This window comes from Lissotriton vulgaris, chromosome 3_1 (assembly GCF_964263255.1).
Source record: "Lissotriton vulgaris chromosome 3_1, aLisVul1.2, whole genome shotgun sequence".
Taxonomy (NCBI): Eukaryota; Metazoa; Chordata; class Amphibia; order Caudata; family Salamandridae; genus Lissotriton; species Lissotriton vulgaris.
This window is the reverse complement of record NC_141689.1, coordinates 1028505339-1028529351: the sequence shown is the minus strand read 5'-3', so window position 1 is coordinate 1028529351 and position 24013 is coordinate 1028505339. Positions and strand designations below refer to the sequence as shown.

Genomic DNA, 24013 nt, shown 5'->3' with positions numbered 1-24013 from the left:
CCATTAACGAGGACATGGCTCTAGGGCTATGATAAAGAACCCTGATCAGGTGGCGAAAGGAATGGCCGAATCCCATTCTCTCCAGGACTTCGCCCAGGTACCCCATATCCACCGTGTCAAAGGCTTTCTCGAAATCCATGAGAAGCAGCGCCAGGTATGGATACAGCCGATGACGATGGGCCAGCGCCAGATGAAGGCGGCGAATACAGTGGCAGGTACCCCAGGCCGGCATGAAGCCACACTGGTGGGGTGGACCCGGTCCTGCAGCAGAGGCCGAAGTCGCTGGGCTATCGCGGTGGCAAAGATTTTGATTTCTGTGTTAATCCGCGAAATTGGGCGGTAGTCAGAGCAATCTAGAGAGGGTGGCTGTGTTTTTGGGATGACCACAATGGTAGCCACATCGGATTCAGGTGGAAACGACCCCACCTCAACCACCTGGCGTAAAAGTTCCGTCAAATGGGGAGGAAGCGTTTTTTAATCCATTTGCTCAAACCGTTGCACTTTAAACAAGTTAGGCCTACCTTGTTGTATTTACAGAAGCTACCCACGGTCCAGGTCATTATTACTGTTTATCTTTTATACAGGCTGTCTGGTCATCGAGGGAATCGAGACACGCTTAGTTGTTTTATGTGTTTCCTGTTTTTAAAAGCACCTGTATTTTGTTTTTCATTGCCTTTTGATGAATTTGATTTTATTATATGCCGTTGTACTCTTTTATGTTTTATTTACTGAATAAAGAAATATTGATTGATTGTGCCCCTGACTTTAAAATGGCTGCCGCCCATTCCTTGATGCTGATTGGCTCCCAGTCTTGACAAGATAGCCACAATGGTCTCATGAGACGTCCTTTGTAGCTGAGATCAACGTGTGAGACTCGGGTGGCTGTGCTGAGTGCGTTGGGACGGTCATAGGGCAGTGTAGGCCACCATGGTGCACAACATGAGTGGCACAATTAACCCTTTGGAGGCGTCGGGCGGCTCCTGGACGTCCAACGTCACAGGTGGCCTGTGCGTCGGACGGCCGGGAGCAGTCCAATTTGCACACACGTGAAATTTTCGAATGCATTTAAAGGGTTAAAGGCTGACAACTGTGGAGCGGCACTGGAGGCTTATTATAGCGGAGCGATGCTTACCACTTGTTCGTTGTTTTTCTTCACATGCGTGACCGGTGTGGGCTTCTGATGCCGCTTTGAGCACCGCACACAGTACCTGATTTTGTTCCTCTGTAGATAGACCAGGGTGGGCTTCTGGCGCCGTTCCATCTGCTGTAGGGACACATTGCACACATAGCGGTGTATCGGTCCAGTTCACTACCTTATTTTGCCAGTTGTAGTGTCTCCCGAATGGAAGCACCCTGTACGCAATCTCCTCATCCCTTAAAGGTCCTCTGGAGGAGGCCTGAAGTCTTCTGATCACAACCTGCATGTGAAACTAACCTCTTGCGTACTGTAGCTGGAAATCCTACATAAATATTGCATCCATTAAAATCCCTAACTCTACATTATCATGGTAAGTGTGCTTGTACTTCTCTTGGCGCCACAACCACTTACCATGTCACGTAGGTATTTGCAATATTTTTTCGATATAGAAACACCACATATTAATAAATAGTATTGTAAGTCGACACTACATAACGAGGGTATACCAGCAGTCTATGCCGAAGTCTTCCTTAGTCTTACCAGGATTTCTCTAGTTTTCCTACCTATCTGTACCTTCACAACAGTGATGGGGGACTTAAAACCTTCACCAGTTAGTGTCCCTTTGGCATTTGACCGACAGGTCTACTGTATAAGTGTTAACCATAGTTTGACTAGCACTTGCGTGTTGCATGTCTGTCCACTTGATGCCGTTGATTTAGGGACATTACAGATAGTCTTGGCTGTTCGGAGGGAGTGTGAAGCCTCTCTTACTCGTCCAGTAATGCAGAGACTCTAACACTGCTCTGTAGGTAATACGCCGGCAGTCCTCCTGCGCACTGAAAACTAAGTTAAATACCCTTGGTGCTGGAGTTATGTTTAGACAGTTAAGCTTTGTGTTGCTTTCTTCCCCAGGTCTGATGTGGGGCACATGTCCACTATATCCACCATTCCTAGTCTTGTATATTGAATAAAACGGTTTCTTTATTCGAAAGGAAGTCTACTGACACTTCTTTTTCATTGAGTAGAAGCAGCAAAATATTTTCCTCGGTTTGTAGTCCTTACCTGTCAAAGTGCTCTCTTAGGTTCGAGGTACCGACGGACAGTGCGGGGTTTCCATCCTGAGCAGCCTGTCAGGTTGAGGTGAGGCAGGGCTATCCTACTTTGGAGGATACCCTGCGTATTACCTGAAAACAAGAATACAGGAATACTGGTTTTGTATAATTTTATTATTTTGATTTCACAAATTGTAGCAGCAGCAATATTTAACAACTGGTCCTGAAGAAAGCCAACGATACAGGGATCTGATCATTGGGCTGAAACATGTTGACCTTAATGTCACAGTGGTTATAAATCCATACCGCTGTATTGCTTTACGTTTTAACCCTGCCAGATAGATGGACTAACATCTGTTTCATTTTTGTGCTCTATCATAGACCGTTTTAAATTTCACTTCTTTCCATCTTTTTCACACGGCGCTGCAACCTCACAACACCCAGCATTCTCTCATATGGAAATTAGTATCCATCCTTTTCCCCTAGAATGAATAAAAACATCTCTGAGCTCCTTCATTAAACAACACGAAGTCGTAGCTCCCAGTGTCGACTAGGAATTCTTCACTGGTAAGGAGGACCCATATGATGAAGCATGTCACCTTTGGGTGAGTGAGGGTTCTAATCCTTAAGGGATGTTTGCCCTTATTGATTGACTTAATTTTTGAGAGAGCACAAACCATAGTTCACCAATGTTATTGAATAGACCCAAGGTGATTTATGTACTTATGATAGTTTGAATTAAGGAATCTTCACCTTGCGGGTTTTTAAATTTGTTCCCTTGGACCCCCAATCTACGGTTGTTGTTTGCAACAGTATGCAAGTGACATCATGATGCGTGCCATCAGCACATGTCACGATGCGTGACATTCCACGTGGCATCACATTAAGAGACCTCTCTGGAAGTGACATCAGATACTAAGATCTCACACATGTTTATCGGGTGTATCATGAGTACATTTCAGTGCATTATGATTTTTAACGAATGAGATTTGAATCCGGGTTGTGCCCAAAAAGTGTTGCAATCCTGATTCAAAATATGGGCCGCAGCTAAAAAATAATTTTTTTAAACCCTGCCACAAAGAAATTGGCAACACGGAAAAGCATGGTAGTTGATCTGTTCTGCTTAATTGGTTGCATAGTCTGCATTTTAAAATATTTGATGGGGTTAAGGCATCTGCTTCAGAGGTGGACAGTACATTTTAGGGAATAGGTGAGTTAACTCTGGAGGTTAACGCATTTATTGGCGAGATATGTGTTTTGTGTAGTCCCACATTTGAATCAAAGTGTGTAGATGATTAAGTAGTCTCCTGCAAAACATAATCACACGCTGCTCTTGTGGGGGTGGATGGGGCATTTATTGAACCTTTTTGTTGCTACATTCTTGGGGTTTGTTATTCATGCCATCGCAACACACATGGTGTTCATCTTCTACGATGTTGTGAGCATAAATGTGCCACTTAATTATGCAATAGTGCTTCGATATGTGTGTTATAACATACCAACAGAAAATGCAATAAATTTTTTTTTTTTTAAAAAAGGTCTCCTGCAAAGCACATCATGTAAAATGCACATCACAGATATTTATTTTATGTAGATAGGTAAGTTGATTACTGCTTTGAACACAGATATGTTTGTTACTTGCAGTTCATAAATTGTAATCCTTTTAGTAGACAACAGTGAACTATGAAAAGGCATTTAACACCTACACTTGGTAACTCCGACTGTTTCATGTAACACATCTTATACATTGATTTGCACACTTACATGATTTATTTTGAATGGATAATGTGTATGTTATGTAAAGCGCTCTAACACTCTGCATTGGGATGAGTAGCTCTATAAAAGAAATAAAATGGGGCTTAAATTGTTATTTGTGTAATTACTGGGACAGACAAACCCATCTGACATTCTTACAGTGCAGGGTCTTATATACAGGGACTGAACAAAGTAAAAAGCATGCAGCTCTTCAGTATCTGTGAAGAGATAAACTGTGTGCCTTTGTTTCCTCTCTTTTGCATTTGTTTGTAAATGTGAGGTTCCAGGCCGCCTCCAGTCCCGTACTCTATCAAAAGGAGGCCTGATGGCCCATTACCTTCTGCCTTTATCTTTCGCACAGCTGGAGGTGAAAAAGTAGCCCCCCTTGCTTCCTGCACATTGCTGCTGGGAATGGAAAGTAGACAACGGGCAGGAGCTGCTGAACATGTCCCACATCTGAAAATTCACTGGGACAAGTTCAGCATATTCCTGTGGAGCCCAACTTCTTGGCAGGGTCGACGACGTCCACCCTATGAAAATAGTGGGTGGACGCCGTGTACCCTCGACTCATGCCCCCGGTTTCAGGATGAAACCTTCACTCTCAGGTGGATATCCGTTTCCAGTTGACTTTTGTTCTGAATGCAACAGGACCCGGAAGTCGGGCTAAGGCCTGCAGCATCTCTTTAAGGTGTGACATATGTTCACATTTAGTGTTCATGTGTTCACTCTTGTCATGCCATTAGCTGACCTGCTGGAAGAGGCCCAGTAAACAACAAAATGTATTTTCGTTTTTTTCCACTTGGATGCAGATTTAACCCATAGTTGATTTTATCTTTACAAAAAATCTTAATTCTTAACTGTTGGACTCCCCACCCCCCTCCCCCACTGCTGAGCCCTTTTTTGGCTATTTGGTGTAGTTTGTGCTGAGGGCTTCATAGCATTTTCCACAAAAGGTATCCATGCCAAACTCGCATCCTTTTTTTCTAACATCCTGGGGATTCTAAAGGTACCCAGGGTTTGTGGATTCCCCTGGAGAAGACCGAGAAATTAGCCAAAATACAGCAAAATGTCTTTTTGGGGGTAAAAATTAGTAAAAAGTGTTGAAGAAGAAAGCATCTGATTTTTTTTTTTTTTTCCCCTGCAAAGGGTATCAACAAAGGGTTTGCAGCGCTAAAATCACCATCTTCCCAAGAAGCTATACATTTATAAAAAGTAGACAAAATTCTCAATTCAGCAAGGGGGCAGTTGTGTAGATCCTTCAAGGTTTTCCTATAGAAAGTAACAGTTGAAATAAAAAAAATTGATAAGTTTTAGAAAAACTGCCATTTGTGCCTGCGTTTTCACATGCAACTTCTTCTAAGTATGGCAGATGTTTAAAGCAATATACTGTTGCGTCCACTGGAACCTTCTGGTTGCGGGATGTATAGGACTTGTAGGATCACCAAGAACCCGAGGTGCCTAGAGCCAATAATTGAGCTGCAATTTGCACTGGTATTTCATTGTGTACCGGGTATACAGCAATTCACTTTCTAAAATATAAAGAGTGAAAAATAGGTATCAAAGAAAACTATGTATTTCCGAAATGGAAACGAAAAATGGAGTTCAGAAGCAATGTTTATTTGCACAACTCCAAATATGTGGGTACCTATACTTTTTTTGAAAATGACTTCTTTTTTTACACACGATCTTACTTTTGGAAGGCAGACGTGCATAGAAAGTCAATTGGTAATAACACTTGTTATAGTATTCTGTTGTCCCTCAAGACTCCTGAAAAAATGGTACCACACGTGTGTGGGTAGGCCTAGTGGCCTTGACAGGATATGGTCCAAAACACAACGTGGACGCATCACCTTTTTTCCAGTGAAAACAGACCCTTTTTTTGCACAGTGCCTAGGTATGTATTTTAAACCCTAGCTTAGCTGGCATATAGGGAAACCTAGCAAACTTATACATGTTTTAAAACTCGACCCCCAGGGAAATTCCAGATGGGGTGATTTGTGTGACTCTCACCAGGTTCTGTTACCCAGAATCCCTTGCAAACCTCAAACTTAGTCCCTGAAAACCACATTTTCTTCACATTTCAGTGATGGGAAGTTCTGGAAACTGCAGGGAGCCACAAACTTCCACCCACCCAACATTCCCTTAAGTCTCCCGATAAAAATGGTACCTCACTTGTGTGGGAATATATAACAACAAGGGGTGGTGATGGACAGAGTTTCTGAATTAAGCAGAATACTCTCACCCAGTCAAGAGATCAGGGCTAGATCCAACACCGTTTTTTAGCTCACTGCACCATCCCAGCTCAGAACCTGGCTATATGCAAATTAGTCTGTTCCTGTCCCAGTGCATGATGGGAACAGGGCAAACCAAACTACCAAGCCAATTCTTACACTGGGAAGGAAACAAACTTCCGGGGACCGGTTTCTGGCATTACAGCCGTCTTCGGCCCGGCTTGCTTGAATCCTGATGGTGCAATGAGCAAGGGACTCACATCTGGGTATACCCTTCCACGCTTATGGTGGACAAAATATTTAACAACAAGGGGTGGTGATGGACAGAGTTTCTGAATTAAGCAAAATACTCTCACCCAGTCAAGAGATCAGGGCTAGATCCAACACCGTTTTTTAGCTCACTGCACCATCCCAGCTCAGAACCTGGCTATATGCAAATTAGTCTGTTCCTGTCCCAGTGCATGATGGGAACAGGGCAAACCAAACTACCAAGCCAATTCTTACACTGGGAAGGAAACAAACTTCCGGGGACCGGTTTCTGGCATTACAGCCGTCTTCGGCCCGGCTTGCTTGAATCCTGATGGTGCAATGAGCAAGGGACTCACATCTGAGTATACCCTTCCACGCTTATGGTGGACAAAATATTTAACAACAAGGGGTGGTGATGGACAGAGTTTCTGAATTAAGCAAAATACTCTCACCCAGTCAAGAGATCAGGGCTAGATCCAACACCGTTTTTTAGCTCACTGCACCATCCCAGCTCAGAACCTGGCTATATGCAAATTAGTCTGTTCCTGTCCCAGTGCATGATGGGAACAGGGCAAACCAAACTACCAAGCCAATTCTTACACTGGGAAGGAAACAAACTTCCGGGGACCGGTTTCTGGCATTACAGCCGTCTTCGGCCCGGCTTGCTTGAATCCTGATGGTGCAATGAGCAAGGGACTCACATCTGAGTATACCCTTCCACGCTTATGGTGGACAAAATATTTAACAACAAGGGGTGGTGATGGACAGAGTTTCTGAATTAAGCAAAATACTCTCACCCAGTCAAGAGATCAGGGCTAGATCCAACACCGTTTTTTAGCTCACTGCACCATCCCAGCTCAGAACCTGGCTATATGCAAATTAGTCTGTTCCTGTCCCAGTGCATGATGGGAACAGGGCAAACCAAACTACCAAGCCAATTCTTACACTGGGAAGGAAACAAACTTCCGGGGACCGGTTTCTGGCATTACAGCCGTCTTCGGCCCGGCTTGCTTGAATCCTGATGGTGCAATGAGCAAGGGACTCACATCTGAGTATACCCTTCCACGCTTATGGTGGACAAAATATTTAACAACAAGGGGTGGTGATGGACAGTTGGTGAAGAATTAAAAATTGACAGATGTCTGTGGGACCCCATGGTACCAGAGCAAGATGTGCACCGTAGTTGAGTGCCGGAGCAGATTTCCCTTGCACAACCTAGTGTGGAACAATGATTACGTTAACCTGGAGAGAGAGCTTGATGGAATGGTACGGTATACAGTACTTATCCAGGCAAGGCAGTCTTTCAACCTGAAACCGCAGGCTAGTGACTATTTATGCCACTTAAAAGCATTCCCGGGACCTTACCGAATTGAGCTTCTATCGCTAGAGAAAACCATTAAGCCACCTCTGGCACCGACCGACACCACTGTTCGCTCTCCACGTTGAGCCACCATTGCTGGAAAAGACCACCGAGAGCCGCCAGTGACAACAAATGACACCGCACTTACACTACACACAACCACCACCGACATTTCTCGATGTAAGCCATGAGAGCAAACCTTCATTAGAAGCCGGTTATTGATAGCCACTACAGGCAGCCACCGCTGAGATTTGGCGCAGATAATTAATGGTGACTGCCGGCTGACAGTGGGTTAAAGATTCCTCTAAAAAAAAAAAAAAGTTTGTCAAGAGCTCGCTGTTGTGCTCTCAATAATAAGGGCTCACCATTGATTCAACATGTTAAGTTAATTCGTTCAGCCAGTTCAACTAAAGGGTACATGGTTATAGGCTTCCAATCCCTTTCTAACATCTTACTTATAGTATACCCCTAGATTGTCACTGCCCTCCTAATACATTTGCTGTAAGCCCTAAGGGCACAGAAGAGCGGATATCTATCACTTCCTGACAACACTAGCGCTAGACTCGAAACTATCTTCTCCCCACTCCCCCCCTTAAACACTGTGGGGATCACAAAAATCATTGGAAGGACGTGTGTGGTGGTAAACTGTCACCTTATTTCTGTGATGTTAGTTTATGTTAATATTTATGTATTCACTTAAAAAAACAAAGGCTAAGATTATAGTTAGGTGAAAATGTCAGGTTTAAACATAACATTTCACATTAAGATAAACACTGAAGTTCCCGTTATGGTTAACTGAAGTAATCAATCAATCAAGACATTTGTTAAGCGCGCTACATACCCGTGAGGGTCCCAAGGCGCTTACACAATGTTGTCCTAAATGATGTAAATTGAGATGTCATCAGTGATGTTATCAATGATGATATAGAACATGTCATGAGTGATGTAATATGTGAAGTCATAAGTAGTGCATGCTGAGGGCGTGAGTTATCTATTACTGGTGACTGTTTACCATAAACGCCCCCTTTTTAGAAAAATGTTTTTCCCATCCTTCAGGACTTTTGTGGGAACTAGGGTTTGCGCAGAGAGTCCTGCGGAATTGCGGCAAAACAAGATTATACATTTTTAGGTCGAGCCTGTAACAGCGCATGCGCTGTTCTGGCGAAGACTTTATGGAAGGGCTTTTGAAAACTCACGTGCTTTTTTTTCTTTCCTACGCTCGCTGCATTAGCTTCTGCTAAGAAGACCCCCCTGACATTAAATCAAAATGAGCGCACAGCGGTGTTTCTCCCCTCATGGATTTCGCGATTCTGCCAGCATGACACCTGCGCTCTGCTGGGGCCACTTGCTTAGAGTTAAATCGGCGGCTGTCAGGTATGTATGGCAGCAGGGGCAAGGTGGTGCTTCTGGAAGTGTCCTCTGGTCCCCAGCGGCACTGTGTGCTGTGCAGGCAGCCCAGCTGCGCTCACGCTGGGCTTTGTGGTGTGCATGCGGCACGGCAAGGTTCATGCTCCACTGCGTGGGGATCGTTTTTTACCAGCTTCTGTGTAGTACAGGAATAATTTGTTCAAGGGCTGCAATGAGTAGGAGTGCAGTAATGGGCAAACCCACATTGCAGCACTGCGATCACATGCATGACCCCTTCCCCCTTGTACAGCCCTAGTTATTTCCGCCTCCCTGTGCACACTCTAGGCCTTTCTGCAGCACCAGAATCACATGGTAGTCTTCAGTATGCAGCAGTGGCCCTGTATGAATGAACATCATTGCGCATGCTGTTGCCCCCGTGTGCACTGATTTCATTTTATTGCATGGTTCTGTGGTTAAGTTTTCAGTCTGCAGCTATGAAATCATGGCTGCGAACCTCTCTCTGCTGCAATTGGATTGTGTGCACACAAATGAGCATGCAATAGCACATGTGACCCTGAGAGGGACCCTCATTGTGCAGCAGTAGCATTGTATGCACATGAGTGTTGTGGTTTTGTTTCTGTGCGCTCCCATGGGTGAGCAGCAATGGAATCACAAATATGACAGTAAGTTTGCTGCAATACGATTACATCTTCTTGGTCCTCAGTTCTGGTGCTCACATTTTTATGGTATAACACTGTAATCGTCTTGTGCATGAGTGTGTGCGCAACATGTGCATTGTATATGCACGAGCCTCCGTATTTGGGAATGGCAATCCTCATCTGTATCCAGAACAGCAGTTGTTGCTTGTGCACAAACCTGTGTGTTCTTATTCATCAGATGCGTAACGGATTGAAATATGTACTTGAACCTCTTGTGTAATCAGCAAACATTGTGCGTTCATAGATACCCATGTTCATCACTGCAGTCTCATATGCCTCTTCCATTTAACGGTGCACCCGTGCACGACTTGTTGGACACTATTCGTTAACTTACATCTCTCTGCAGTTACACTTGCGACGGTCGCTGTTCAATCATCGGAACAAAAATACGGCTGTTGTCATTTGTATTTGAGTCCAGGGCTCTCATACGAGTCTGAGCGTGTTTGTAAAATATATTAACACATGAATGTGTGGCAACTTCCACTGCACAAGCATTTTATACACTGTGTAACTAAAGACACTTTTATAGACTAGCACTTAAAACTCAGTTTTTTCAATCTTTGGAAAGTGCTGCAAATACACTGATAAAGGCCAGGCTCTGCTTCATTGCCCATCACTGCAGAAAGTTTGTGTGAGTCTCTTTCACCAATGCTGTCAAATGAATGAATGCTGTGAGAGTACAGGGGGTCAGGGACCAGCACTGGAGACATTCTACAGATATGATTGCGGACCTGTTGTGAACCTGAGCTACAGAGGGCAACACTGCAGAGATAGTAGGCATGTGAGTTTTAGTGATCATCATTTGTTACACAGTGAAATAATTGTACGCATGTATGCCTCAGACTAGCACTTAGGAAATATTAAGTTTGTCATTTTACTGGTTAATACTGCAGGTGCTAGCGCTCAAAGTATTGTTTGAGCCGCGGAAACCGGCACTGTATATTTATCTCAACCCAACAACATATATTGCTGACTTGTATAACTCGCAATGACCAACACCGCAAACTTGCATTATTGCCCCAAAAAAAAAAAAATCACTGGCACGTATTTATGGTCAGTGAGGAGAGCAGTTTGGCATGTTATATCCAGCATGAGCAAAAACTCAAACACTTCAGAAATCATGGTGCCGCACTGCAAGCTGTGTAGGAGTCATGTTGTAGCACTGCACTCGTGTGTGCAGGAGCCTCTGGGTGCAACACTGGATCTCCTCGAGTACATACGATGCCCAGTGAATTCAAACATGATTTTAAAACTTCAAGCCCATTGCGCACAGACATTAAATGTTGCATGCATACCATCCTTCGTGTCAAAAGGTTGAGATGTATCCACATTGGCATCATTGAAGTAAGTGTTGTGTGCACTTCAGTCAGTGTCCTACAACTATGTAGTATTGTACTTCTGTTTTATAGTGGTTCATACCCCTGTCTAGGTGGTGAAGTTCATTATCCTAGCACACTAACTGTATACCCCCAAGACATTTTTAATGCACCTCGGCCACATTTTTGTACTGTTGTGCTTTTCACATTGTACCACTGTTACTATGCACACATTGTTCAGAGGGTCTTAGAGTTCCTGTCCACGGCCTTAGAGTGCGCCCTCTGCCCACGCTGCTCTACAACATAGCTTAAACACATTTGCAAAGACAATAGCTCTGTCTAAACATTTATAAGGTACCAAAAGCGAGACCTATTGGCTATGCCAATGCTTGTTTTTCCTTTTGCACTCAGTCGAGTGACCCTTCTCCGGCTTAGAGGAGGAGCAGCCACAGTTCAAAAAAGTAAATGGCATTCTAATCCTGAAATGGGAGCGGCAGAACTTAAGGGCTACTGACCACACCCACTCTTCGTTTCTTTACAAAATATGCTGATCTGCCAATAGACTTCTTCTAGAAACGGAATTAAACTGACACCGGGACTTACTGTGTGGTTCAAAAATCATCCCTGGAAAATGTAAATAAATATTATTGCAAATGTATTATTTTAAATAGTCATTGAATTTAACCCTCAGTCCTTTCCATTTACATACATTGAACATGTTTGAGATCATGTGGTACCTTACATTAGTCATTGAAGAAAGGGAGATTGGGTATTGCCAAGGGCAGACTTCAAGCTGTGTTTTCACCATAATTATTTCTTTCTAGTTGCAAACGGACTAAAATCGAGGGTAGGCTGTTTTTTGTTAAAGTACAGGTTCAGGCGTGATTGATTATTATAGGCATTTAGAAAAATTAAGTTCCAATTACTTGCTGAGCGTTGTCTATTGACATGCATTACTGTGCTACATAATGAGTACCTTGAAATACATAAAACTGGAGCAGCAGAGGCTTTTAAAGGCACTTTCTGTTTTTTGGCTGGTTGTTAATTGTCACCTTTCATGGTTCAGAGTTGTAAGAAGCGGATGAATTTTGTCATTTAGTGCCCTTTTTATGAGAGCTGCTTGGCCATCACACCTGTCGTATTCTGATGGAAAATAATGTTGACAGTCAGTTTGGTGTCATAACATGTACATGTGGTCCTCTTTTCCAGAGCTCCTGGGAGAATCCGGAGGGAACGCTCACGCTGGCCATAGCATCCCATTACTTCTTTGGTGAAGATCAGAAAACTCCCCAGCTGGAGGAATTGAAACCAAGGTTCCCCAAGTGGTGCTTTCCGTCGAGTTGGGTCTGCACCTACGACCTCTTTGTTTTTTAACTCCCAGAAGAATGGTTGAGAACAGCCCAGCTACTCCAAGAATGTGTAAACAACACCGGACTGTTAGGTTTCAAAGAGAGGACTTAACTTCCGCAGTGGTGTAGAAACAGAGGAAGTACTCAAGAGCTGGGTACAGGCATCTTGCCTTTTCAGTGGGTACGCTGTGTTGTTCTGTGGGGTGGAAGACCATATTGGTTACTAAAGCACACAGTTTGTTTTACTCTCAGGCAGGAAATGTTCGTGGCAGGAATTCTAATTCGAGCTGTGACAAAAAAAGAAAAGCGTTTGCTTTACCCGGTCGAACTTGTTGTAAAGGTTTAAGCCCACCTTTCCAAAAGCGACCCTTACACGGGACAGGCGAATCCGCGCTCGCCTGTGTCCACGTTATAGAATTTTATTCGCATAACAAACGCATGTGCCACGTTTATGAATCAAGTTGTAACCGTTCTGTTTAATATACTCCGTTCTTTCTTCCACACTACGCCAAGTTGCACAAAGTAATGTGGTAATAAATTAACGCTTTGTTGAAAATGTTAGCTAACAATGCACAGTTCTTAGTGCACTGGGTCACACCTCAGTAGTGTAATGCCACTACCTTACCACATTCTGTGGTCCAAATCGACTTGTTAGAAAGATTAAACTAGTTGGATCTATGCACTACATTCAAGTATATTGTAATGTAACTGTGTTGATTGTGTATGCTCTACCTCTTATGCCAACCATTAACAAATACATTGTTCCTTCTTTATTGCATCTCTCGGCTTTGAGGATCATGATGTGGGGTGCAAAGGTCTAAGCAAACCTTCTTTTTAAATACCCTGCGGAGCTCTCAAAGCCTGGTTTATTCTAAGCTCTGCTGCTATGAAGAATAAACTGGTCTGTAAATACATACTGTGAGAGCCATGCACTGAATGACCAGATTAGCCTTATTTTCCTTGATACTGTTTGATAATCTAAAAGATTTCTGCATTTATTGTATTCATTTTTTTTATTTTATTTTTTTTACTTTTGCTACAATTTTTTTCGTTGATCAGAGTTGTCAATTTTTGACGGTAGCGGTGGGACATATTTCATGAAAGATGTTATACTGTGGAAACCTCTTTGCACGCATGGTCATATACTGGACAAGTTAATGCACTGTATTTAACTTAAATTGCTGATTTTGATTTGAAATGGTGAAAGTTTTCTTTTCAATTGGTGCTATTCTGTCACAGAAAACATTTTAGGTCATTAGCACATACGGAGAACAAGGATTGCATATTCATGACCACAGAGTACACGCTTCTTCTAGCTTTCATCAGCTTCATTATTTGGTATATTTTACCGCACATCTTAAGGGCTAATGTTTTTGTGTGCATTTATTATGTACTCCAGTTACCTATACTTATGCGCATCATCTGATAGATACGGTAAAAGATTTCTGGTTGGCGGTTCAGCCACAGTGCTCTTGCGTCCTTTCGGTTCACCCAGTTCATGGACAGAAACATTATTTATAACACTTCAAAGGGCTCATATTTGATCAAGTGGAGAAAAGACTCCTCATGCATGTTGCTTTGGTGTCCTCTCTTTTGCCCCAACTGAAATCCATGCTTAATTGTTCATATCTTTTTACATCTGGCCTACAGAAAATTTAAAGTATAGACCTAGAAGTGGGCTTTTTGTCTGCTCCTAATTTAATAATTTTCGTATCTATCTCGGGTTCAATCTCCTGATTCGTTTCTTTTCCTCTCTATTTTTGTTTGTCCCTCTTCGAGCATTTTGGTCTCACTGCTGGATAAATTGTATCCTTCACTGCTGACGTAGGGCCTTGTATCCCAGTGCATTAGGGGGTATTTCTTCCCCCCACCCATTTCTCTTCTTGTTCCCTCTGCTCCCCCCTACTCTACTGCCAATTGTGTTTCAATAATAAAAAAAAAGCTCCCCACAGGGCCTGCTTGCCCCCATCATGCTTTGTTCACCAACAACTTGTAGACATCTAATAGCTGGTATTACGTATAAGAAAAAACATTCCTAGATTACCTTCAGGCATGTGCACATGTATGTGCATGTAGGACAGCCATTTTGGACTACTTTTTCTTGAGCTTAGTAAAAAAAAGTCCGAGATAGCCACCTGTGCATATGTGTGCATGGAAGTCAACTGGGCATTTTCGAGTTTTAGAATTCAGTAACCAAAAACCTGTGACATTCACATGTGCAGATAAAAAACAAATGATGAGCCCCAAAGTGTACAAAATAAACAGTGATTTAGCCACTCCGTTTTATGGTCACATTTATACCTTGTAAACGGAGAGAAGATCCCTTAAACAGTATTGGTAAAGGCTAGTAGCTCATTATCACGTCACTCTCAATGGAGTTCCTACTTCACGTGGGTCATTGACTTTTTGTGTAGAAAATGTGTCTACGCCGTCTTTCAATCCAGTGAACATTATTGATTTGAGACCTGAACTTTTTTATTTGCCTGCATCTGTTCTTTAGTTACCACAAAGAAAAATTGGTCCCGGAGTTTAATCACTTTCTGCTATAAATAGCAGAGGTCATGTTTTCTAAACAGAAATGTACCCTACCTGCACATAGATATGGGTCTGAGCTCTTCCACTGCTCAAGACGTACTCTTCCCGGTGCCTTTCTTGAGCACATTGCACTAGGTGAAATTACATCCCCAGCATTCCTAAAATATGTCCTTTTAATGGGAGGTGTCAGAGCAGCCGTCTTACTTTACATGGATTTTGTGAACGAGTAGGATGTTGGTTTACAAAATAGATGCGCACCTTTGTATGGTGGTGATGTGCAACTTCGATTTAAAACCTTGATTTTTAATCTGCCAGTTTAAAGAATGCAGTCAAGGAATAACGTTTTGATGAGTTGAAGCTCAGTGATGTCAGCAGTGTAGGTGAACAGCACCGCGTTCAGTCAACAGTAGAAAAATAAATTAAAATAAAAGATTAATTGTAAAGACAGTGAGATTAATACTGTCCAGAACCTGTAACTACACAGTGTCAACACCCCAGATGCTAAGGGTCGTGATCTGAAATACTACACCAGAGCACAATGCATTATGTTGCAGACTTTGCTAGGATGTTGATTTTAAATTCGCCAGTAAGTTGTAATTTAGCATACTTCCCTTGACTTGGTAAGTAATTGCTGTCTTTAAAATAAGTTGTAAGGCCCAATTTTCGAAGCCTTTTTTACCCCTAAATTCAACATCAAACAATTATTTGCAGGTCCAAATCCTAATACACAAAATCAAGATTGGTAGAATTTTACCCTTCCAAAGCACATGTGCACAAGCATAATCCTGCCACCAAGCTGTTATTTTTAGTAAAAAAAAGGGTGGTGCAGGGGTGGTTTAGTGGGTCTCTCTCTAGGTCTACCAGCTAAATCTAGATAAACACCCACAAACATATAACATCATGTCTCTTTCCCTTCCATTTTTAGGTTGTTCCTTCATCCTGGAAATGCTTACCAATGTACTCTTGTCAAGTGCGTAACCTGTATGGAAATTGATAGGGAAGTTATTTGTGAGGGTTTTCTGCTATTCTACAGCCTGTCAATGATTATCAAGAGTTAATTTGAAAACGAGTTAGTCCTACATTGGAGTGCATCTTCCTCACCAGCATTAATGTACTTTATAGGTTCTCCTTGATTTCTTTTGAAATTTTTAATTAGATGCCTTGAACCATGATCTACTTTTCTATATTTTGTGAACCACTTCAAATTTACATAAACTTTTCCAATATGCCCTACTTAATTTTGCAGTGTCAGCTATTTTTTCAAGCTCGCTCCACACAAATTCAAATGGTCTTTATATTAATAAAAAGTTCTCACAGCCAGGCGAGTTTCAAGAACATAAAGCATTTATTTAGGAGAACAAGCTATGTGCAACTGACAGGACAGACAAAAGCCAGCACCTATGTTATAAACTTTACCCCATTCCAGGTTCCAACATAGAAACTGTTGTCAAGGTGGCACCTGCTCTAGGTTCTGAGCACACAGTCTACAATTTGCTTGTGTGTCAGCAGAATCTGTGCACTTAATTTGCACTTTCAAACTTTTAGCGCTTTTAGAGCGATTGGGCGAGCTTTTAGAACTTTTCTGACATCTGTGATATCGAAACAGGTTATGGAGATTACAAGAAAAGTAGTCTGCTTTTAGATAGCAGGATGTTTAAACCCTCCGCTAAGCCACACTTGGATTACACCGTTTATTTTCATGTATTGGTGAAAAAGTTTACAGGATTAATTAATGGAATCGGGTCTTAAATTGCATAACCATCTTCTTTGTAGGGAACCCAAACAATGGCCATTGCAGCTCTGGATGCTTTTTAGGTGATTTGTAATTGTGCAAATATCTGTCTGGTTGTGAGATAAACACAAGTATTATTTGGATGTATACAGTAGATTGTGCATGCACTATGAAGGCAAATAACATTGTTGGACTAGTGGAAACAGTCTATTTCTCTATTCTGCTCACTGATAGAGACTGCTAGTCATGGAAAACAAATCGCATGGAGATACATACTTCTACACCCCCTAATGTGGGTCGACATTTAATGGCTGCTGCGTGGTGGTTGTAAATTGACCAGAACACATTTAGTATTTAGGCATGGAACAATTCATGGCTATGTTATCACTTGGACAATAACAAGTACCCCTGACATTAGACAATATCTTACCAGATATTTTTTGAGCATTGCCCGGAACAAGCTACCGAAAACAATATCCATGAATTGTGAATCTGACATGTTTTGAAAATGCTTGCTATGTGGAAGCAAGAGTGCACTGTTTATTACACTGATCCCTGAGGTTTGTAAGTTTGAATGGCTGCAAGAAAGGATAAACACACTAGTGAAACTGACGTTCTATAGTGCAGTAAACCTGCTCACTAACAGTGTGCAATGTTTTACCTTCACTTTAACTGAAACTGTCTACCTTGTGCTTTTCATGTCTTTTTAAAGTCCTTTTCGACCAAGGAAAATGGCCATTACCTTTTTTACAATCTGGCTGAGATACAAGTTTGTTTTTCTTAATTCTCAGCAGTGTTTGTTCTACTTAAGTGGTTTGAAAAATATGCACAATGTTCTTGCCATCAGGTTGCCTTATTTTCCCTCCCCTGCACAGACTGGTCGTCTGTGCTTTCATGTGCCATCGCTTTGGTGTTGCTGAGGAGGTTTAAGTGATGTCACATGAATGAATCCAAGCCCATAGTCAATTGAAGAGTGGGCCAATGCAAGTCCTATATTATCTAAGAAGTTGTAGTTTATCCTAACATCATAGTATAACTCCTTGGTGCTACAGACTTATTGAATACAGGAGATTACTCTTCAGAGGATGTTCACCTAGGCAAAGTTGTGTCTTAGTCCTTTTCCGGAAGAACCTTCTGTCTTCTATTCAACCCAGGCTGAGGGGAAGCCTGTTATGGAGGTGGCGTGTTATGACGTGGTGTAATAGGTCGAAACCTGTACAGGTACATCCCGGCATTTTCTCGGACCGAAAATAAGTAAGGAAAGTGCCCAGCAAGTTCCTTCATTAATGAGGGTAACAGATAATATTCTGATTTCAGGGTGTAAAGTAACCTTTTGGCTGCTTAAAATTTACAATTCTGGTGCTTTTAAGTTTACCTTAAACCGATGATGCCTTTTCGCATGTGCAAGGATAAATCAATAGTTTGCCTTAAGCTATTGTGTGTTCTTCTATCAAAGCGTTATTGTTTTCGTTTTTCTTTTCACGAGCCCTGCGAAGCAATTCATGAAACATTTATTTGTACTTCCTCCCTGTTTTACTATATGCAACAAAACACAGTTAACTAATTCAGATGTGTATATGGCTTCCTGTTTTTGAATGTCGTTATATAACTATTAAAATCTTTTAACAAGTATTTTGCATGCTGTGTTTTGTCTATAGAGTTAGAATGTTAAGCCATTATTTGTTAGAAGCAGATGCTTAATGTTTGAACTATTTCAATTGCAGGGTTAGAATGTACAATGCAGGCAGTGCATCTACAAAGCTGGCAGGAGTTTAAGAGAACAAAGAGATGCTGCCTGGTTAGGCACTTGGGTCTCATTTAATGTAAAGTGGAAGCAGTCCATCCTCCACCCCTGCATTTTTACTTTCCACCTGCAGATTAGTAACATTTCGGCTAAATGCAGACTGCCAGCGTGACACAAGGTTCTTATGGTCAGAATGCACTCTGGTTACTGTGCTAGAATTACCACTGGTGTCCTTCCTCCTATTGGACCCGGATTGAATTACCAAGTACGAAACTCTGGTACTTGACTCTGGGTAACACAGCTGAGCAGACCAAGGCTTACTCATGGAGGTGATGAGGATTAGACTCCCAGTACACGTAAAACATCTCAATAGCCCTAACCAGGACACTCTAGATCCTTAGCCGGAGATCTGACTCCAAACAATATTACAGTCCTCATTGTTATGTGCTGTATTTTTCCTTAACCTTTGGGTTTGCTGCCAATGAAGTGTTGACGATCACTTTCTGACTTCCCAGCACAGACGCTAGACTGACAATTAGATGACCATTGACTTCAATAGGGGTGAGTTTAGAAACTGCTCATGATAACTGGCACCTGGTAGTCAAAAGCGCAATGCACAATCTGTCTTTAAAGGTAGTTCAATCGGCCATCCCCTCAGGCTGCTAAACTTCACACAATAAAAGTATCTGTCTTACACGCAGCAGTAGGCGACTCTCCCTGGCAGGTGGCAGGTGACAGGTAAAAAGGCCTGTCCTGCCACCATAATCTGTCGTTCCAACCACTGCCAGTCCTCATCAGCTTAATGATCTGACTGTTGTCACACTCAGTAAGAAAAGGGTGTAAATGGTGTGCCCCTCGAGACAATAAAGCCCTCATTTGTCTCATTCCATGTTACAGGAAGCCCTCTGTGCACACGCATGAGTGGCTTTTGTCTGAAGAATTTGCTATAGTGAGCTTGAGGCAGGCTGCATGCTCTGCAAGGGATCCTTTTTTGTCCTGTCAGAAATTATGCTGGATTCTTTACCTCCTGGACCCTTTTCACCACTGAAGACACCACTAAGACCACGAGGAGCATAAACTCAGGAGTCCCCACCAACCCCTGCCGGCTGCACATCTTCCAAAGAACCACCACGGCCATAGCACCCAAACTACGACGTATTATCAACTTCACCTTCGAAACAGGCACTTTCCCCGACAACCTCCAAATGCTCAAAAGTCAAGCCCCTCCTCAAGAAGCCCTCCGCAGACACATCGGATCTCAAGAACTATGGACCCATCTCGCTCCTCCCCTTCACAGCCAAAGTCACCAAGATAATCATCAACATCCAGCTCATGAACTTCATAGAATCCAACTCCATCCTCGACACCTGCCAATCTAGATCCCGCAGTAACCACAGCACCAACACCACCCTCCTAGCCGCGACAGACGACATCTGCACTCGCCAAGGCCACACGGCAGCCCTGATCCTACAAGACCTCTCAGCGGCCTTCCTCACCGTCTCCCACTGCACACTTATTGCCATACTTCACGATGCCGGCATACAGAGGCTCTAAGTAACCAGGAAGGGGGGGTGTGTGTGTGTGTGTATGTGTGTGTGTGTGTCTGTGTCTGTGTGTGTGTGTCTGTGTGTCTGTGTCTCTGTGTGTGTGTGTCTGTGTGTGTGGGTGTGTCTGTGTGTGTGTCTGTGTGTGCCTGTGTCAGAGTCAGTCAACCTATTTAGGACCAGTGTGGCGTAAGACAGTTGCCTGCCACTCAACTGAAAGAAAAAACCCAATAATCTAACTTGTCCACCGCCCCTCACCCACCTTCCCAGCCTGAAAATATCTAATCCGGACTAGCAATAACAAAATCCCCCACCCGCTTCCCTGCATTGTAGACCTAAAACTGCCCACCTCCTCAACTCTAGAGTGCCCCAACCCAACATATAACACTTAGTAGACGGTGGCCAACCCAGGACACTGCACGAGTACCCCAAGTAAGATCATACAGTTAACAATAATCCATGACACAGTGTAGTAGCCGGAGGGGAGTCCATGTCCTCCTACCCTACAGTGATTGTGCACCTCCAATTGCCAGACTCAATTCGTAGGATCTGCGGCGGTCATCAATGCCCTAGCAACTCTGAGGTCTAAAGCCAGGAAACTATGACTCTGCATTCACTAGCTGCACCACTTTACTAGGTGTGACTGTGTGTCCTTGACCATATGGAGTCAGACGATCCTGAAGGCTGTAGCAGTTGCGATGCCTCTCCAGCCCGGCTAGAGGTGTCCATCTGTTGTCCGGTCGATATTTGACTGTGAACCCCGCCGTCCTTGTTGTATCTTGTTGACTCTGTCAGTCGAGCTACTCCCATGCCTACCCTGGGGGTTGAGAAGAACCACATCTTTACCTCCAAATCTACTCGTAGCTTTGCCGGAAGGAGCATTTAATATTTCACCTTGTCTCTCAGGGCCCTTTTAACTTCTATAAAACAGCTTCTCTGCCTCTGCACCTTGAGTGTAAAATTGGGAAAGAATGTTTTGTTGACATTTTCATAAATCACTGCCGGCCATTTGGAGTATCACATCACAGTTCTGAAAGTAAAAGATGTGGGCTATGATGGGGTGTGTAGAGGATCCTGGTCCAGGACATCCACCAGGAACGCAGTGAGCCAGTTCAACAGAAAAATATTTGGGGAGGCCGCGAGGTTGCAGATGGTTAAGAATGAGATCCTCCATGAACAAGTCCACTGCCGGGTCCTCCGCACGTTCCGGGAATCCCAAAATACGAACATTGTTGTGCCTGGACCTGCCTTCATAATCTTTGAGCCGGGATTCCAAAGTTGTACTTGCAGCGTGAAGTTCACTACTAACCTGGGCCTTATGGGTCATCATACAGCCGCAGCTCCTCTGCTATGGCTAAGCCCCACTGCTTTCAAGCAGAGCGAGAAGCACAAACAAAAAATGATAACTTACCGTTATCATTATATGTTTCCTTTGCGGGCGGGTGGAGCTACTGTGCTCTGGGAGCAGGGCAGGGGAGGAGTGGTTTGCCCACTCCTAGGTGCGCAATGACTGTTTGGTCAGCTGGGCCCCCCAACCCAGTCATGCGCATTTTCCCAGTTCTCCATTCGCACTTTCCCCGTTCTCCTGCATGGAGAACATGCCCACCCTGCCAGCCCCTGGCTAAGCGCATGTTGAGGCGCTCAGACCAATCGCAACCCTGCATTGCAGCATAGTGATTGGCTTAGGGGCGGGAGCCTGGCTACCAGCTTCCTGTGCCTGAAGTTGAAGGCAGGAGCAGAGATGCAGGACCCGGTGGCAAGGTAAGTAATTTATTTTTTCTGTTATGTTCCCTCCCGCAATCGTGAAGCACGACCCTCAGCTGCGAATACCCCCTGCGAGCCATGCCAGCTGCAAATATCATATTTTGTTGTAGTGTGGTTGTTTCTTCCAGTCCCTTTACTGTAGTGTTCATGTTGGGGAGGTCGGCTTTCACCAACGAGACTTCCATCGAGTCTATTCGCCCTTTCAACTCTGTTCGCACCCCCTGTATCGCTGCCATTATATCATGAAAAGTCAGAGTTGGGGTCCCCTCTGCGGCATCTGGGCCCTTTTAGAGTTTGTACTTATCCAATTTAGTTTGGTGGGAGTTCCGTATTCCTTTGCTACCTGTCATAATTGGAGAGCTGTAGAGGGGGAGGCACTGGGACCAAGGCGATACTCACTGCTGAATGCCTTTGGGTGCTCACTTACATACCATGTGGCTGTCAGGTTACTCCAGACGGGGGGCACCGCTCCCCCACTCCAATCCACACAGGCCCTGAGTTTTCGTAATTCAAATGAGCAGGAAATATTGCAGGGAGACATCAGGCTCCAACGGGTCACACAGACCAGGGAAGCAAAAAAACAGTAATCCACACCTCCAACACAGCAAGGCAGTTCCAACTGTCCAGAGGTCTGATCAAGTAATATAATCAGGCCCAACTAACAAACAAATGTCCAGTGCCTCCTTCAGTGCCCTCCCAAGCTAGGCCATAGGGGATCTGCAGCTGAAATAAGGGGAAAGCCCTGATCTCGTCCCCCCCCCCCCCCTCCCACCGGCGCTCCTATTATAGAGGTACAGTGCTGCTCACTGCCCCAATTAAGTCAATATAGGTGTCCCTCGCTGACTTTTACTATCTCCACTTACTTCAATGGGTCGGGCCTGCAGTGACCAAACGCATCCCAGGGCCACAAAGTTGTCACTGTTATCACTAAATTAACGCTGCTGGCTCCAGGAGGAAGGAACCTCTGGTTGGCTGATCATCACGCACCACGCATGCCCTGGTGGTTTCTCTGACGAGCCTTCGAGAGGGGTGAATTCTTTCATGCCTGGGGCATCTGACTCCAGGTCCGCCTGACGCCCTCAATTCTCTGGGCACAATACTTTCGATACAAAAGGGGATGATGGACGTCCATCATCTCCTTTGTTATCACAATACTTTCGGGGCGGTGCGGCTCCTCCCAGCACCTCTGCTGTGGTCCTTGCCGAACGAGAGGCAGGGGCTCCATCTCTCCGACAAGGCTTTTGCATTCTATTGTCATTTTCTGGCAGTGGAAGTTGGTGTTCATGAGCTCATTGATATCCCCGCAGACTGTCAGTCAAAAGCGCTTATTAGATTGCAGGGCCAGGGACTGATTAAACGGATGTGTGGGGATCAATTGCTGACTTTACGGAGCCCCTCTAGGAAGCAGCCATTTCCTTTAGCCACTACTTTTCTACCATCATTTCCACCATTTCTGAACCACTCACCGTCCATTAATTTTATTTAATCTAGCTATTTTTTTAAATGTTTCAATAGTCCCCGTTTAGGTATTGCCTACAGACAGTTGTTGCCGTCTGTTAGACACATTGTGAACAATACAATGCATACAATGGGCTTTGGGTCATCCCTCTGCTCATGATTAATGACTTTCTTTTCTATCTCATTTCCCTGCTCCTTATTTGATGGCTTTCATCTCACTTTATTTGTCCCACCCTGGAGCAGTTTGGTCTAACACTATTCTGATTAGATGAGGTGTCATTTGTATTACTCCTCAGCTTATTTGGGTTAGCTTAAGGGGCTGCTTTCTTTTTTTTAACTTTCAGAACTAACGGGTAATAAAAGTGTTTTCTTGCTGTCTACCCTACTGGTTGGATATGGCTGCCAACAGGGTAGCCCCTATTTGTGAAGCTAAGCCGAGGAGGCATCCCCCCCCCTCAGCCCAGTGAAAGGTTGAGAACTCTTATGCAGGCCTGTCACCATCAATAGCAAATTTGGAGACAAAAACTTTTGAGGAGCAAGAAAAATGGTCTATAGGAACAGAATAAGGGAATTCAAACTAGCCCTTAATTAGAAGTCCTCATGCTGCCACTATAATATTGAATCTGCCACATCCCCTTTTTAAAGTGGTGCAGCAGCTCTCTAACCCTCCATCAGCTGGAGAACTATACAGTTCATAAGATTAGCTAGCGGACTTCTTCC

The 24013-nt window shown here is 43.7% G+C and overlaps 1 protein-coding gene across 1 annotated transcript in view; it reads left to right on the top strand.

Moving 5' to 3' along the window:
* Positions 1-18415, top strand: part of ERMP1 (endoplasmic reticulum metallopeptidase 1) — a 572215-nt gene extending 553800 nt beyond the window's left edge. Inside the window, exon 15 of the mRNA XM_086961418.1 lies at positions 12377-18415. Within this exon, the coding sequence (XP_086817544.1) occupies positions 12377-12541 (165 nt within the window). The 3' untranslated portion in view covers positions 12542-18415. The remainder of the gene's footprint in view (positions 1-12376) is intronic.
* Positions 18416-24013: the final 5598 nt, after the last annotated feature.